This window comes from Podarcis erhardii, assembly GCF_964252035.2.
Source record: "Podarcis erhardii genome assembly, chromosome: 5".
Lineage (NCBI taxonomy): Eukaryota > Metazoa > Chordata > Lepidosauria > Squamata > Lacertidae > Podarcis > Podarcis erhardii.
In genome coordinates, this window is record NC_138509.1 from 32045178 (window position 1) to 32061103 (window position 15926).

The following is a 15926-nucleotide window of genomic DNA, read 5'->3' on the forward strand; positions in this document are numbered from 1 at the left end:
AGAGTACTAAGTATAGAACTTCTGAAAATGGTGGCCAAGATTATTTCCAGTTCTTCTATCACCATCAAACCCCAGATCTTAGCTTCCTCATATATACTTCAACAGATGACATTTTCTTTTACTTTTAACAAAAGAAAGGATAACGTGTGAAGATATCAAGGCATTTTTAACACTCTTAAAGGTGAGTACTTGATAGAACACTTAAACAGGCAAGCAATTCCACCACTCCCCTTCAGAAGCAGACTTTGGGTTCTCAGATTTCAGCAGTGCCTTGTGTGACACTAAAATTTGGTGCCCCCTGCCTCTGGCTTCTACAGCATTGTTGGGGCGCTCCCTGCATTGTGGTGCCCAGTGCAACTACATGGGTCACACTACCATAAACTGTCTCTGCTCCTCTTTACCTGTTACCCTTGCCTAAAAGCAGAAAGGGGAGGATGGAGATCTTGGCTGCAGATAACGGAGGCAGAATGTGAGTTGTAATATGAGACGAGGGAGATTTCACTGAGGAACTGAGAGTGTCTTATTTAGAAGGCACTCCCTACTGAATACACACCCCATACTTAATTGTAGGTACCTCTTTCTGAAAATTCAACCTCCAAATAATTAAAGCTGTGACCTAATTTGATGACACCCATCAAATAACCATTTGTGATATGTATCCCCAAATCTGATTATATGGCATATGCAGTATCTGTATGATTTTTGTAATGAAGGCCAACAACCTCCGTGTTTCTGCTCCATAATTTCAGCAACAGTTTATTTCAGTTGATCCTGACAAGCGGCGGAGGCACATCATGAAAAGCTACAAATGATTGTGTTTTTTTGTATATTTAGTATATCTGCTAATTGGGTGATTTAGTACAAAACACTGATCATTCTCTTTCCTGAACACCACCGGCTCTTTTGAAATTATGTTGTTTAAATTGGCCCAATCTTGCAACTTACTGGTAAAGAAACTGGTGGAGTCTTGAGCTGTTGTCTGTCTAACAGGCTGATTGGACAGCAATTGTTCCAATCAGATTTACTGCCTTCTTTGAGACCAGAACTTCAATATTCATTCCCCAACCATTAAGCAGTCTTTTCATAGAAGTTTACATATGATAATTTGTTATGGTATGTCCACCTGGTGGTCATTATTCAGAAACATTTCAGAAGGCAATAATCAATTGTTGCAATACAATCAATGGAATAGTCATGGCTTTGTTTGTTCTAATTTGGAAATTTAATTTGAGGATATAATACAAGTACAGTGGTACCTCGGGTTAAGAAGTTAATTTGTTCTGGAGGTCCATTCTTAACCTGAAACTGTTCTTAACTTGAGATAACAGTTTAGCTAATGGGGCCTCCTGCTGCCGCCACCGTGCAATTTCTGTTCTCATCCTGAAGCAAAGTTCTTAACCCAAGGTACTATTTCTGGGTTTGCGGAGTCTGTAACCTGAAGCGTCTGTAACCTGAGGTACCACTGTACTGTACTTGATTTACTCAATAATTAAAGACTTGATCAAATTGCGCTTTCCATCTTTCTGACTTTATTTGGGCATATATCATTACATTCACTGCTTTTGATTTATATGCTACTAGAATTATATGCTCCTTTGTTCACAGCAACTTCCGTTAGTTTTTAGTTGTCTTAAACATGCTTCGTCCTTCCTGCTTTAACAGTTTGAGGACCCTAATGGAAATCAGCCTGCAACTTAACCTAAATATGTGAAACCAACACAATCACACATTGCCTCCTTGCTCACCCCTATTTCTCCTGCCCATGTCTTCCACTGAACTTTATATTGTAAGCTCGTCAGAGAAGGAACCTGCCTCATCTGTTCTGTAAAGTGTTAGGCACTCTGATTGTGCTATATAAAAATACTGACACTAACGAAGGGACAAACCCACAAGCTGCAAGTAGCAGAAGCTACTTGAGAAATAAAATCAGTAAGGGCAGGGTCCTTTTTTGCTGTGATGCTTTGATGAGAAAACTTAGTCCCCTGAGACATCTGCCAGGGCAAATTAAACTTGTACACTTGTATTCAAACTTTTATTCTTTCAGAAGGCAAGCTATATATTTTCTGTTCAAGCAGGCATCTTGATTTCAACTTATTTGTGTTAGATTTATTTTCCATGTTATCTGGCATGATATTTTTATGAATTTTGATTATAATTGCTGTTATTCTGATGTTGTTAAGGCAACCATAGCTTTCCTCTGAGAAAGAAATCTGTGGTTTGTATAAAAATAACTTATAATAAATATAAATGTTCCTTGACCTTCAGTACAAGTTGTCTGCTCAGTGTAAAAGCTTAGATGGACAATGCTTATTAATTTTCACATTTTAATACACCCTTAATTTTCTAATGAAGCAAAAAAGAGGAAGAGTTATCTGCAGCATATACAGACGCATGAGACTACAGCAATATAAATGATGGATGTTCGGTTGCCATGGTAACTATTATCGTGAGAGGGAAAGATTCCGTACCATTGCTCAACAACCAGCAGAAATGTTAATCTCAACACCTGATATTATTCCATTTTTTAAATGACATGGCTGTTAATCAGCCTCATTTGAATAGAGACATCATTAACTGACTGCTCTATTTTGAAGCTGAAAAAAGCAGCAAGAACAAACACATACAGCTTCCATAACTAGCACCATATTCAGGTTCTAAGCATCCTAAAAGCTCACCCGCTGCTTTGCACAGCTGTATATACTTTCATATCGTGCTACAAAGCATAGGTTTGCAAATATTGCTTTCTGGCACATCCCACTGTGAGATAAAGTGACATAAGGGTGGGATAACTGACCATGAAATGAATGAGAGACATATGCGAAAGCAGTATGTTTTTTTCCTACTAACTAGCAGCTGTGTATTTTATACAACAGAGTTTAGAGAAAAGTGTGGAAAAAATAATGTACCTCACAGACTCCAGTCTCTCTTGCAGTGACTTAATTCTAGGTTTTAAAAATGTGAAGACTATGAATTTTGACAAAGGGGATTATGTTGTCAGATTTCAAGGAATCCAATTAAACCCTCATAAAATACTGGAGTCACACATTCTGATGCACTATCAAATTATTTTCTCAGAATAGAGTATCAGTAGTTTGAAGCTGTTTTTTATCTGGCTGCACACAGAATTTCACCAGAAAGGTGCCAATACTATTCAACATGAAATGAAAATAGTGTGCCATAAATATATTGTGAGACTTACTGATCTCCAGATATATAGATAAATAATAGATAATAGATAATAGATAATAAAAGGACTGGTTTGTCTGTAACTTTTAGGGATTTTCTTAAAATTTAGTTATATATAGAGTATAAGTCTGTTTTTCCAGGAATACCAACATTTGAGGAACACTACACAGTTTCTGAAAGTGACTCCGTGTAAACTGGACGCACTTCTGACCCCTTCTGCACAGACAGGCCACAGAACTTAGCTTAGAGGTCCTGGAAGTAGCAAGGCGCCAGTGCTGGGGAAATACTTGCTTTAGTAAGGGAAACATCTTGCAGGGCAGCAACTGAAGAAGGAGCAAAAAGGGTTTTCTGGTGTGTGTGTTTCTTTGTGGCTGATTAGCTGCTCTCCCTGTGCAAAGGTCAGAGGGGGCAGGGTTTCTGTTGAGGCAGGTGATTACCTGTGGGAGGAGCTTATCAGAGCTTGCAGGGCAGCGGCGCGCACCTAGTGGCATGCGCAGTTTGATCCATCTTTTAGATTTAGGGGAGCTAGTCTCAAACGTTTGTTGGGGGAGACCTAGGTTTTTTTGGGGGGGAGTTATCTGTCCTGTCTTCACGCTTTTTATGATGGAGGACCGCTGTAGCCACCCTCAACGAAACGTTCTCAAGATGGAGGGTGAGGGAACAGCTGCAGTCGCCTGCGGTTCCGGCGCAATGTTTGCCATCTTGCCAAAGGTTGCAGGCAGCTTTACCTGCAGCAATTGCATGTTGATTGCCCTCTTAGAAGACAAAGTCCAGCAACTGGAGGAACGTGTAGCTACGCTCCACAGAATTAAGAGAGCTGGAGCTCTTCTTGGAAGCAACAGAGCACACTGTCTCCACCAAGGAGGAGACAGGGGACTCCCCTGAGAAGGAGGCTAGTTCACCAACACAGGAGCCAGATATATGGAGAAACGTGACTCAAAGAAGTAGGAGGCCCAGGGTTCGCTCTGATTGTTTAGAAATACACAATCGCTTTGAGGTCCTCTCCCCTAGCATGGAAGACGAAGAGCAGACTCCATTTGAGGATCTCTCCCTCATTACAGTCGATCAGGTATATGAAGACGAGCAGCAAAGTCAGTCCTCAGGGAATGTGCAGGCAACCTTGGAACGGACAGCTCACGGAGTAACCCCAACCAAACCTAAGAGGAGGCGTGTAGTGGTGATAGGGGATTCCCTACTGAGGGGAACAGAAGCAGTGATCTGTGGGTCTGACAAGATGTCTCGGGAAGTGTGCTGTCTCCCCGGGGCTAAGATCCAAGATGTAACTGAACGACTGCAAGGAATCATAAAACCCACTGACAAATACCCCTTCCTCTTGGTTCGTGTGGGAACCAATGACACTGCAAGCAATAGCCTCCAGAAGATCAAAAGAGACTACGAGGCTCTGGGCAGGAAATTGAAGCAATTAAATGCACAAATTGTCATCTCATCTGTCCTCCCAGTTGAACGACGTGGCCCAGGGGGAGAGGGAAAAATAGTGGAAGTGAACAGCTGGCTTTGCAAATGGTGTAAACAGGAACGGTTTGGATTCTTAGATCACGGACTGCAGTTTCTTGAAGATGGACTTCTGGCAAGCGATGGGCTGCACCTCACAACGGTTGGAAGGAATGTTTTTGCCAAAAATCTCAGAAACCTCATCAGGAGGGCTTTAAACTGACTAACGTGGGGGAGGGAGACAGTGCTCCTGAAGGTAGGAGTCTATCAATTGATGAAGATGATCATCCAAATGTCATAGACCAAATGGAGCAAACAGCACGCAGACCTAGTGGTGGGAGGAAAAAAATCTTTAAATAAGAGACACGGGGGAATGATTAATGGACTTCAATGTCTGTACACTAATGCGCAAAGCATGGAAAATAAACAAGATGAGCTTGAGCTCTTGGTACAGCAAACTAAATATGACATAATAGGCATCACTGAAACCTGGTGGGATAAGTCCCACAATTGGAATGTAATAATGGAGGGATACAATCTATTTCAGAGAAACAGACCAGACAAGAAAGGAGGAGGAGTGGCGTTATATGTCAGGGATGTGTATACCTGTGAAGAGATCCAAGATTTAGAACCTCAAAGCCAAAGTGAGAGCATTTGGGTCAAAATTAAGGGAGAGAAGAATAACAGGGACCTCATTGTGGGAGTTTACTATAGATCCCCAAGCCAAACGGAGGACATAGATGATGCCTTCCTGGAACAGATGGCCAAACATGCAAAAGGAAGGGAGATAGTAGTAATGGGGGACTTCAATTACCCGGATATTTGTTGGATGTCAAACTCAGCCAAGAGCATAAGGTCAAACAGATTCCTCACTGGCCTTGCAGACAACTTCATTGTCCAGAAAGTGGGAGAAGCAACAAGAGGAACAGCCATTTTAGATCTGGTCCTAACCAATGTTGATGACCTGGTTAGTGGGGTAGAAGTGGAAGGATCATTAGGCGCGAGTGATCATGCTCTTCTGAAGTTTACTATACAGCGGAAAGGAGCAGCCAAGCATACTAGGACTCAATTTCTTGACTTTAAGAAAGCCGACTTCATAAAACTTAGGGAAGTGCTGGGTGAGATCCCATGGACAGTAATACTAAAAGGAAAGGGAGTTCATGATGGCTGGGAGTTTGTTAAGAGGGAGATAGTAAAAGCACAACTTCAGGCAATACCAATGAGACGGAAACATGGAGGTGCCTAAAGAAGCCAGGGTGGCTATCTAAAGAACTTTTAACTGAGTTAAGATGAAAAAAGGATGTGTACAAAAAATGGAAAAGGGGGGAAACCACCAAAGAGGAATTCAAACAAATAGCCAGCACGTGTAGACACAATGTCAGAATAACTAAAGCACAGAATGAACTCAGGCTTGCTAGAGAGGTTAAAAGCAACAAAAAAGGCTTTTATGGGTATGCTCGTAGCAAAAGGAGGAACAAAGAAACAGTGGGGTCACTCAGAGGAGAAGACGGTGAAATGCAAACAGGGGACACAGAAAGGGCTGAACTCCTCAATGCCTTCTTTGCCTCAGTCTTCTCCGATAAAGAAAACAATGCCCGACCTGAAGAATTTGGAGCAAATGTTCAGCAGAGGAAACACAGCCCAGAATAACTAAGGAGATAGTACAAGAATACTTGGCTAGTTTAGATGTATTCAAGTCTCCAGGGCCAGATGAACTGCATCCAAGAGTATTAAAAGAACTGGCAGATGTGATCTCAGAACCACTGGCAGTCATCTTTGAGAATTCCTGGAGAACAGGCGAAGTCCCGGCAGACTGGAGGAGGGCAAATGTTGTCCCTATTTTCAAAAAGGGGAAAAGAGAGGACCCAAATAATTACTGCTCAGTCAGTCTGACATCAATACCAGGGAAGATTCTGGAGCAGATCATTAAGCAAACAGTCTGTGAGCACCTAGAAAGGAATGCTGTGATCACCAATAGTCAGCATGGATTTCTGAAAAATATGTCATGTCAGACGAACCTGATCTCGTTTTTTGACAGAATTACAAGCCTGGTAGATGAAGGGGTAGATGCAGTGGATGTAGCCTACCTTGATTTCAGCAAGGCATTTGACAAGGTGCCCCATGATATTCTTGTAAAGAAGCTGGTAAAATGCGGTCTTGACTATGCTACCACTCAGTGGATTTGTAACTGGCTGACTGACCGAACCCAAAGGGTGCTCATCAATGGTTCCTCTTCATCCTGGAGAAGAGTGACTAGTGGGGTGCCACAGGGTTCTGTCTTGGGCCCGGTCTTATTCAACATCTTTATCAACAACTTGGATGATGGACTCAAGGGCATCCTGATCAAATTTGCAGGTGACACCAAACTGGGAGGGGTGGCTAACACCCCAGAGGACAGGATCACACTTCAAAACGACCTTGACAGATTAGAGAACTGGGCCAAAACAAACAAGATGAATTTTAACAGGGAGAAATGTAAAGTATTGCACTTGGGCAAAAAAAATGAGAGGCACAAATACAAGATGGGTGACACCTGGCTTGAGAGCAGTACATGTGAAAAAGATCTAGGAGTCTTGGTTGACCACAAACTTGACATGAGCCAACAGTGTGACGCAGCAGCTAAAAAAGCCAATGCAATTCTGGGCTGCATCAATAGGAGTATAGCATCTAGATCAAGGGAAGTAATAGTGCCACTGTATTCTGCTCTGGTCAGACCTCACCTGGAGTACTGTGTCCAGTTCTGGGCACCACAGTTCAAGAAGGACACTGACAAACTGGAACGTGTCCAGAGGAGGGCAACCAAAATGGTCAAAGGCCTGGAAACGATGCCTTATGAGGAACGGCTAAGGGAGCTGGGCATGTTTAGCCTGGAGAAGAGGAGGTTAAGGGGTGATATGAAAGCCATGTTCAAATATATAAAAGGATGTCACATAGAGGAGGGAGAAAGGTTGTTTTCTGCTGCTCCAGAGAAGCGGACACGGAGCAATGGTTCCAAACTACAAGAAAGAAGATTCCACCTAAACATTAGGAAGAACTTCCTGACAGTAAGAGCTGTTCGACAGTGGAATTAGCTGCCAAGGAGTGTGGTGGAGTCTCCTTCTTTGGAGGTCTTTAAGCAGAAGCTTGACAACCATATGTCAGGAGTGCTCTGATGGTGTTTCCTGCTTGGCAGGGGGTTGGACTCGATGGCCCTTGTGGTCTCTTCCAACTCTATGATTCTATGATCTTTCACTTCTTCATCACTAAAGGATGTGGGCAGCTTCAATGGGGAAATCCTGGATTTTATCTTTATAATGTGTGAATTCCAGGGACAAAATACAAATTGTATTTCTATGATCTCTCATGGCTTATCATCATACTTATTATCCCACCATATTGCTAACGTTGAGTATATCATCTCAGGTAATAGTGTTGTTACATATTTTTAATGTGTCTCCCGATCTAGACAAGCTCATGTAGCATTTTGCAACATTCTCTACTTATTTTTTAAATTCAGATTATTTATGAGTATTATCATGGCAACTTACGTTTGAGCACTTCTCCAACACCTCCTCTTTGAACTGTAGAAACTTTTCCTGGATTGCAAGTTGGTTGAGTGCAAATGACAGAAAGTGTGTGAAGGGTTGCTTCTTGCGGAAGCTCTCCACAAGAACATCAATTCGCGTTCGAGCTGAAATAATACCATTCCGGTGTTGTCCTGTGATCACTGGAAACAAGCAAAACAGAAGACAGGATTTATGACAGCTTGCTACATGTGCTCACAAAAGTTTAGAATTAATAACAAGATTTTCCACTGTACCAGAAAGCCACTTCCTAACAAGGTGAGAGCTATCTCAGATGAATACACAGGTCAGTGTTACTATCAAACTAGTGTTTTTAAAGTGTGAGATGAAGCTCCCTGGTTTTAATATATTAATATTTATGTATTACTAGAATCTAACCATTAAAATGTTTCTGTCCTTTAGTTCATACAATTTTTATTTCTCCTGATACAGGTTTGTATTTATTTATGTATACCTATTGATATTGCCAGGACTTTCTCTCTTATCAAAGTAGACTATTTTTGAGTCTCTTTGTTATAATAACTGATTCTACTTCCTCTGGAAACATTTGAGGTTTTCAGTTCACATTATGGGTGCACTGCAGAGTTTTGTCACTCGTTTTAGCCAAAGAGATTTTCGTGTGTGTTACTGTTATTACTGTGCAATGATTTGTGTAAAAGCAGTCCATACACTTTATGAATAAAGTGTATTGTGTGAAAAATAAATATCTAATGTTACATGCAGAAAGTATACCGGTAATTAAGGGGAGGGAAATAAATAAATGGATAGCAAGCATTCAATCATGTCTGGTTCTTAAAAAAAATGTCATGCTAACCATGGTACCTGACTCTGCACAATTATGCAAAGCATAAATATGAAGAGAAAAATGTAGTTCCCTCTTTTTGAATAGCAGGATGCAACCAACAATGATAGCCTTAACATGAGATCCATAAGATTACTTTTTGGCAATACCATAAGTGGAATTAAAGAATTTGACCCTCTTCAGTCTGTTTAAAATGTGTTCACACTGTGCTTCTACATTCCTTATTTTCAGCCAAAATGACAATAGGTGGGCCAACTGCAGTGAAGATTCAGTTACTAAAAGTCTTCAAATCAACACCAAAACAGTAATACAAACAAACCCAATACAAACATGCTCAAAACCCGTTTTTGTGCATCCTTTTCTGGGTGTGCATGAAAGAGCTTGGAATGCGGAAAGAAAGCAATTGTCTGGAGGTGTAGCAAAGGAGAAGGCAAGTACAGAAAGACTATTCCCAGAAGCCTCAGGAGAGAGATAAACAGACAGATAATATATGGAGGAGGCAGCAAATGCCAGGAAGGCAGTAAGTCAAACAAGGACTAGAATAAAAGAGTAAAGAGCCCATAGTTCTAAAAGGTGGCTTAATTTTTCCTATGCCCAGAAAAGGTGTAGGAGATAGTGAGGGGATAAGCAGCTATTTGGACACAAAAAAGAATACATGAGTGGCCTCAACCAAGTCTTAAAGAGACAAAATCACCTGGGGGAGAGCAAAAATGAGTTGCGATAGGCAATAATTGGTGTAATACAGTAGGCATTTATTAGGGAATTTCACAGCATGGAAGGACATGCTCACTACTAGATACTTTCAGTGGCTTGGACCTAGCCTTTCCTATGTGCAGGAGGGTCTTTAATTAGGCAGGGGTTTCTGATGGCAGAAGAGAGGGAGGCAATTTTTGTCTATATCCACTTCAACTCCCGTGCTACTTCCTACACTCTTCTAGTGGATTCGTCAACACCACAGAACAGATTTTCAAGGGTTGTAGGTAGAATCAGCCAAAATCACCTCCTTCCTCTTCCATCAGGGCAGAATCCACTGAGCATGGACCTGCCCACGGGATCTCGGGATCCAAGCCAAGATCCCATGGACATCTCGGGATTGTAATAATTGCCACCCTTCAGTCATAGTCACACAAATTACTTTGACATTCTGCACTGAAGACATCATATTACCTTTTCTATACTGAATTCAGTATTATAGAGGCAGCTAATTTCATTCTTCATGACAGTTTTTACATTTATTTTCCAAGTAGTACCAGGATGCCTTTATCATCTCTAAGTTTCACACCATGTCAGACCTGTGCATAAAAATTAAAGGCCTTTAAATTTTTCCAAAACCCAGAGCTCACCAATTTCTCCTTCAACTCCAGGCTTAGGAATAATGATAGAGGTTCGGGTTTCTGTTTCTATTTTCTTCTTTGTTTCTCCTTTTTTGCCTATTATATATCTATATAAGCATACAGTGGGAAAACAGAAAAGGGAATCAGTGATATTTTTTAAAAAAAGAAATGATTAAGTAGTTCCAAACTTTAACAGCTTAAACATCCTACCCATTTTGGAATCCTAAATGCTAATACAAGCACCAGTTTCCTGGTGATCGAGGCATAGGACAATCCCCACAATGTGAGGCTATGGCAACTAATTTATCCCAAATTTCCCATTAGTAGTTGTCAAATGCTAATTGTTAAATCAATCATAAAGACTGAGAACACCTGACTTTCCCCTCTGTTGTTCTAGCTGCATGCTTAGCAATTCTGAATATGCACACACAGACTTACTTGTATAGTGGGCTGGGAATGTCCACGGCACATTGGTAGCCTCTTTCTGTCTCTTCCACTACAAAGGCATCACAGGGTTCATCTACACAATCCTCAGGACCTGCAAGGTATGGAGCGATTAGAAACTATTCATCTAAAGCAGGCATCCCCAAACTCGGCCCTCCAGATGTTTTGGAACTACAATTCCCATCATCCCTGACCACTGATCATGTTAGCTAGGGATGATGGGAGTTGTAGTCCCACAAACATATGGAGGGCCGAGTTTGGGGGTGCCTAATCTAAAGGGTAAATAACAAACAGACTTCTGTTTGCAAAATGTGACTTGACCACCACCCTTTAGCGCCTCACAAACCAAAGGTTTTGGGATCCTCTAGATCTGAAAGCCTATGAGGGGGCTGGCAGGAGGAGGAAAGGAAGTTAAATCCAATTACATAAGCAGAAGTCCACTCACACTACAATGGCTTCCACCCATTATGCTAACTTTTAAGTCTTCCTGACATTGTCAGGAAGCAGTTGCTGCTGTCAACTGGAGGCCTTTCTTTCTTCTTTTATATTCTCATTGAAAATAATCTACAGAATAGCCCTGTGGAAATCTATTTTTCTCCGAGATGTAGGAGAAAATTTTCTCCTAGATGTTGAATTTTTGGCCTCATACAAATGCTTATTTAAGAAAACACTGAACAGCAGTGGATACAGATGCAGGACCCAAAAGCTGAAAATTGAGGCAAAGTGATATTGACTTCTATTCTCAACAGCAGTGACTGTAATATGTTGGGAAATCGGATATTTTTAGCTCAGTAAGAAAACACTGCAACTATTTTTCAGCTAACCAGAAATATAATTTCAAAAGATGTCACAAACCTCTGTGTTATCCCACTCTCACCATCATCGGATTTGTTAAGGTGGAATAAAATTTCATTGTATGAAGCAGCATTTTAAAGCGCCTTAAATTTAATTTACAGTATGTTACTGATTTGATAAACACTGTGGTTTGTCAAAGAAAGAACTATAGCTAAGGCTAATAACTGCGAGTAATTTGCTGAAAGGGTGTTCAAGATGCAGGCCACTAGAAAAAATGAGGCAAATATATTATAAACTGATTGTTTATAGCAAACCAAAATATACAGCCTGAAATGTGTGTCTGTACATGTGCAGTGTTGCACAGTGACATTTGCATACTCATAGTGCAATACACACATAGACATTTCAGATAGTTGTGCATGCAGATGTACACTCTGCTTCCTGCTGCTTATCCAATTCCTTGTCTATAAGAGGACCTGATAAACTTACTCAGGAATCTTTTGTGAAGTACCTTGTTGGAAGCTTTTTGAAAGTCCAACGACACTATGTCAAATGGATCACACCAATCTATATGCTTGTTGACACTCTCAAAGAACTCTAAAAGGTGAGATTTCTGTCTCTGTTCAGCAAGGCTTATTATTCTATATGCCAAGTTATTTTTTCTTTGTCAATACTTGCCACCAGTGGCTTGTAATTTTTGGATCCCCCTCCCCCACCAAATTCCTTTTAAAAAATTGGTATTACATTGGCAGCTTTCCAGATTTGGAGGCTGGTCTAAGGGATAGAAGATCTACAACTTCACAGCATAGCTGTAAACTTTTCCCTTTTCTTGCGAGGAATCCTATTCGGAATAAGGGAATTTCCCTTTAAAAAAGGGAAAAGTTCACATCTATGCTTCACAGTGTTAGAAGATCTACAACTTCACATTTGAGTTCCTTGAGAACTCTCAGGTGAATGCTGTCCAGACACAGCAATTTGTCACTTTTTATTTTTTTCTATTAGGTCTGGAATTTAATCTCGTTACCACTACCTGCCTCAGATACTCCTTGTCCTAAGGGTTATCCTCTAAAGAACACAACATGAAACACAAGGAAAAGGGATTGGGAAGCAAGATGCAAAAAGTATGATAGCAGCTGGTTCAGTTGCCTAGGTGCATGGGAATATATCCATTCTGGATCCAAGTGTACACATTATAAAGATCAGGTGTGCACTGCATCAATTCATCTGACCTGGCATGATATTTACCACCCTGTTCCCCTTTTCTTTTTCTGCTGTTTCTCTTCTCCTTGTGCTTTCTGCTCATGAATTCATGCCTAAGCTTTTTATTCTGCCCACCCAAACCTTCAGGGCAGGATGGCTCCTCAGAAGCCCATCTGGTGCTTCCGTTAAAGTGACTACAACAGTAGTTTCGAATGCAAGCAAACTTCGGCACAAAAACAAGTGTTGCCTCTTGACAATAGAGCTTTAACTCCCACTCCATAACAGAATGTGAAATATTTAGCAATTCAACACAACTTACTAATGTTGGCATTTTTCAGCAGTGTGCTGAATTCCACTCCAAACTGTGAGTTAAGACTGTGATATCAATGGTGACAATTGCCTTTTGGTAAAAGTCTGACTAATTGCATACACTTCCAGAAAAGCAGAGGCAAGCTCTTGCTTTCAAAGTTAAAGGAACAAATAATCACAGGCATAGAGAGCTCTGTGTTTCCTATGAATAAAACAGAGTAGCAAGAGATGAAGTCCCCTTGTATGAAGACATATCATCACCATAAACTTTGTTGCACTAGCCAAAGGCCATGGCATCATTCACAAAGGGGGGGGGGAAGCAACAATAACCATAAAACAAGACATATCAATAGTCCCCCAGGCCTAGTATGGCCAGCTCCACAAATGGGGAATCTGTGGCCCTCAAAACTGTTGGATTACAACTCCAATCATTCCATGGTGGCTGGAGCTGATGGGAGTCCAACAACATCTGGAGCCCCATAGATTCCCCATCCCTAGTCTGCATTGACTTGTGCAGCAAGTCACGGGCAGCCCTGCTATCCAGCTCTGTTAACTGGAGAGACCATGATCTGAAAATATAACCATAAATATGCAAAGCCCATATATTATTCCTGAGCTACAGCCCTCATATAATTGTATTCCTGATGCTTACCCTCACATCTCTACATTACTCTAAGTATAATATTGTCCTTTAATCCATATATTTCATACATTCTCTCACCTGTATTAAACAAACAGGTTAAGAATTTTGAGACCCACTCTCTATCATCTTGAGTGTCTGTTTCTTTATTATACTGAGTCCATACAGACAGCATGGGTGTTGGCATTTTCTTGAGAATCATGGTCCGTATTCAGTACTTCTGTCCAAGTCCTAATGCCAAGATCAGTTTCATATCATAGTCTCATGAAATGGAACTCTGTGGATTCTTATCATACCTGCATAGAAATCCTCTTCCTCTTCATGCTGGTGGGGCTGTTCTCGAATATGTTTTTTCCTGTAAACACGTCCTCCAATTCTTATCAGCGGTGGCCGCAGAACTTCCATAGTGTTTCCCCTTTGCTGAAAGACTAAATGGAATTCAACAGGACTTACTTCCGAGTAGATGTTGTTAGAACTGTACACTAGTTGTTGTTTTGTTGTTGTTTAGTCGTGTCCGACTCTTCGTGACCCCATGGACCAGAGCACACCCGGAACTCCTGTCCTCCACTGCCTCCCACATGTACACTAGTACAACAGCACAATTCTATACATGTTTACTTGAGAGTAAATCCAACTGTGTCCAATGGGACTTACTCCCGTGTTAACATGGTTAGGACTGCAGCCTTCACTATGATATCTAAACAGAACCTCCCATTAAACAAGGCAAGGCAAACTTGCAAATATTGTGTGCTGGAAAGGAAAAAACAGAGGCATACTCTACTTTTAAGATTCCACAAACATTTGACTGGCAATTGTGCTGGAAACAGAATGTTTGAATAGAATGCTGGAATAGTAAATAGTAAATTTATGGAGAGAAGGAAGTCTTACACTATATATATGAACTGGTTCTTCATGCAAATATGTTCTCTGTCCCATCCATTTTGACAGGGGAAAAACCTCCAGATGTTGTTAGACTACAACTCCCATTATGCCTGACGACTGGCCATGGTGGCTGGGGTTGATGGGATTTAGAACTCCAACAACATTTGGAGGACCACAGGTTCCACATTCCTTTTTTGTTAGGGTACATCCATTCTGGGTGCTCCATTTACTTGTGTATGTGGATTTCAGGTATGTTCATACAAAGATCGGGCACTTATACATAACCCTGCACAGATCTTTGGTGGTCCTTTTCATGGGTGAGATGCAAAAACTTGCAGTGCTCTAAGGACGTCCTGTCTACACAGAGGGAAGGAGCAGAGCTGCCATGTAAAGCAGCTCCTAATGCTATACAATGCTGTCACTCCTAATAGTTCCTGTACTTCCCAGGGCTTGTTTAAACTTAGGGTCTGCGGAGGTTCAGTGGACTAAGGCATGTGCAGGTTTGTGTGCATATTATTAGCATCTATTCAGAGCAGCCTTGATCAAAATGTGGGATAAAGAACTTCTAAACCCATAGTTCCCAACGTGGGGCACACGCCCCACAGGAGGGCAATTCAAGAATGAGTTATTAACAGTGAATGGCTTTTTAGGCTTCCTTCATGCGAACAGCTTACTTTTTGAATAATAATATGTCATGGGGGTTAGGGATCAGGATTTTAGAGATGCTTAGGTGGGGCATGGTCAAAAAAAGGTTGGGAACCACTGTTCTAAATGAATCAACTGGACAGTGTTTCCTGATCTTGCTTTCCTCACTTCTGTGCCAAGTGACGGTGCAATTTGCCACCATTCTGTCATACCATGTGCAAATGTCTTGGGGATATTTGTTTAAAATATTTTTAAGGCACCCACCACCATGTGATATAGGTGCAAGGAACATTGATATAAATCAAATACAATTATAAACCCATATATACATAAATTCACAAGGGCAGCAGTACCAAGAATCAAAATCTGGCCAGATGATCCATCCCCCGTATTTAGTGAGGCGTTGTAGTACTCTGTCTCTCTCTCTCTATATATGTCTCTCTCTCTATATATATGTCTCTCTCTATATATATTAGTAGGTCGGAAAACGTTATCACTTTTGCTAGGCAGTGTTGCCTTTTTTTTTTCCTTGCAAAGCTCTTGCTGTGACGTGACAGACCCAAATGCAACTGGTCGAGCTTTTTCCCCATCAAGGAATCCTGACAAAGTAGGACGCTTTACTGGTTGAGTTTCAGCCTCTTGGGCATAAGTGGCAGATGCTGATATGGGTTAAT

General features: G+C 41.2%; 1 protein-coding gene across 2 annotated transcripts in view; it reads right to left on the reverse strand.

The window, feature by feature from the left end:
* The window catches only part of ASCC1 (activating signal cointegrator 1 complex subunit 1), a 54431-nt gene that overhangs the window by 37952 nt on the left and 553 nt on the right, over window positions 1-15926 (reverse strand). Inside the window, exons 1-5 of one of the 2 annotated variants that reach the window (XM_081861963.1) lie at window positions 15606-15701; window positions 14022-14153; window positions 10776-10875; window positions 10347-10444; window positions 8166-8344 (exon numbers count right to left, since the gene is read on the reverse strand). In XM_081861963.1, the coding sequence (XP_081718089.1) occupies window positions 8166-8344; window positions 10347-10444; window positions 10776-10875; window positions 14022-14130 (486 nt within the window). In that variant the 5' untranslated portion in view covers window positions 14131-14153; window positions 15606-15701. Of the gene's footprint in view, window positions 1-8165; window positions 8345-10346; window positions 10445-10775; window positions 10876-14021; window positions 14154-15605; window positions 15702-15926 lie in introns of those variants that run through there. The other variant, XM_081861962.1, reaches the window with a different exon arrangement.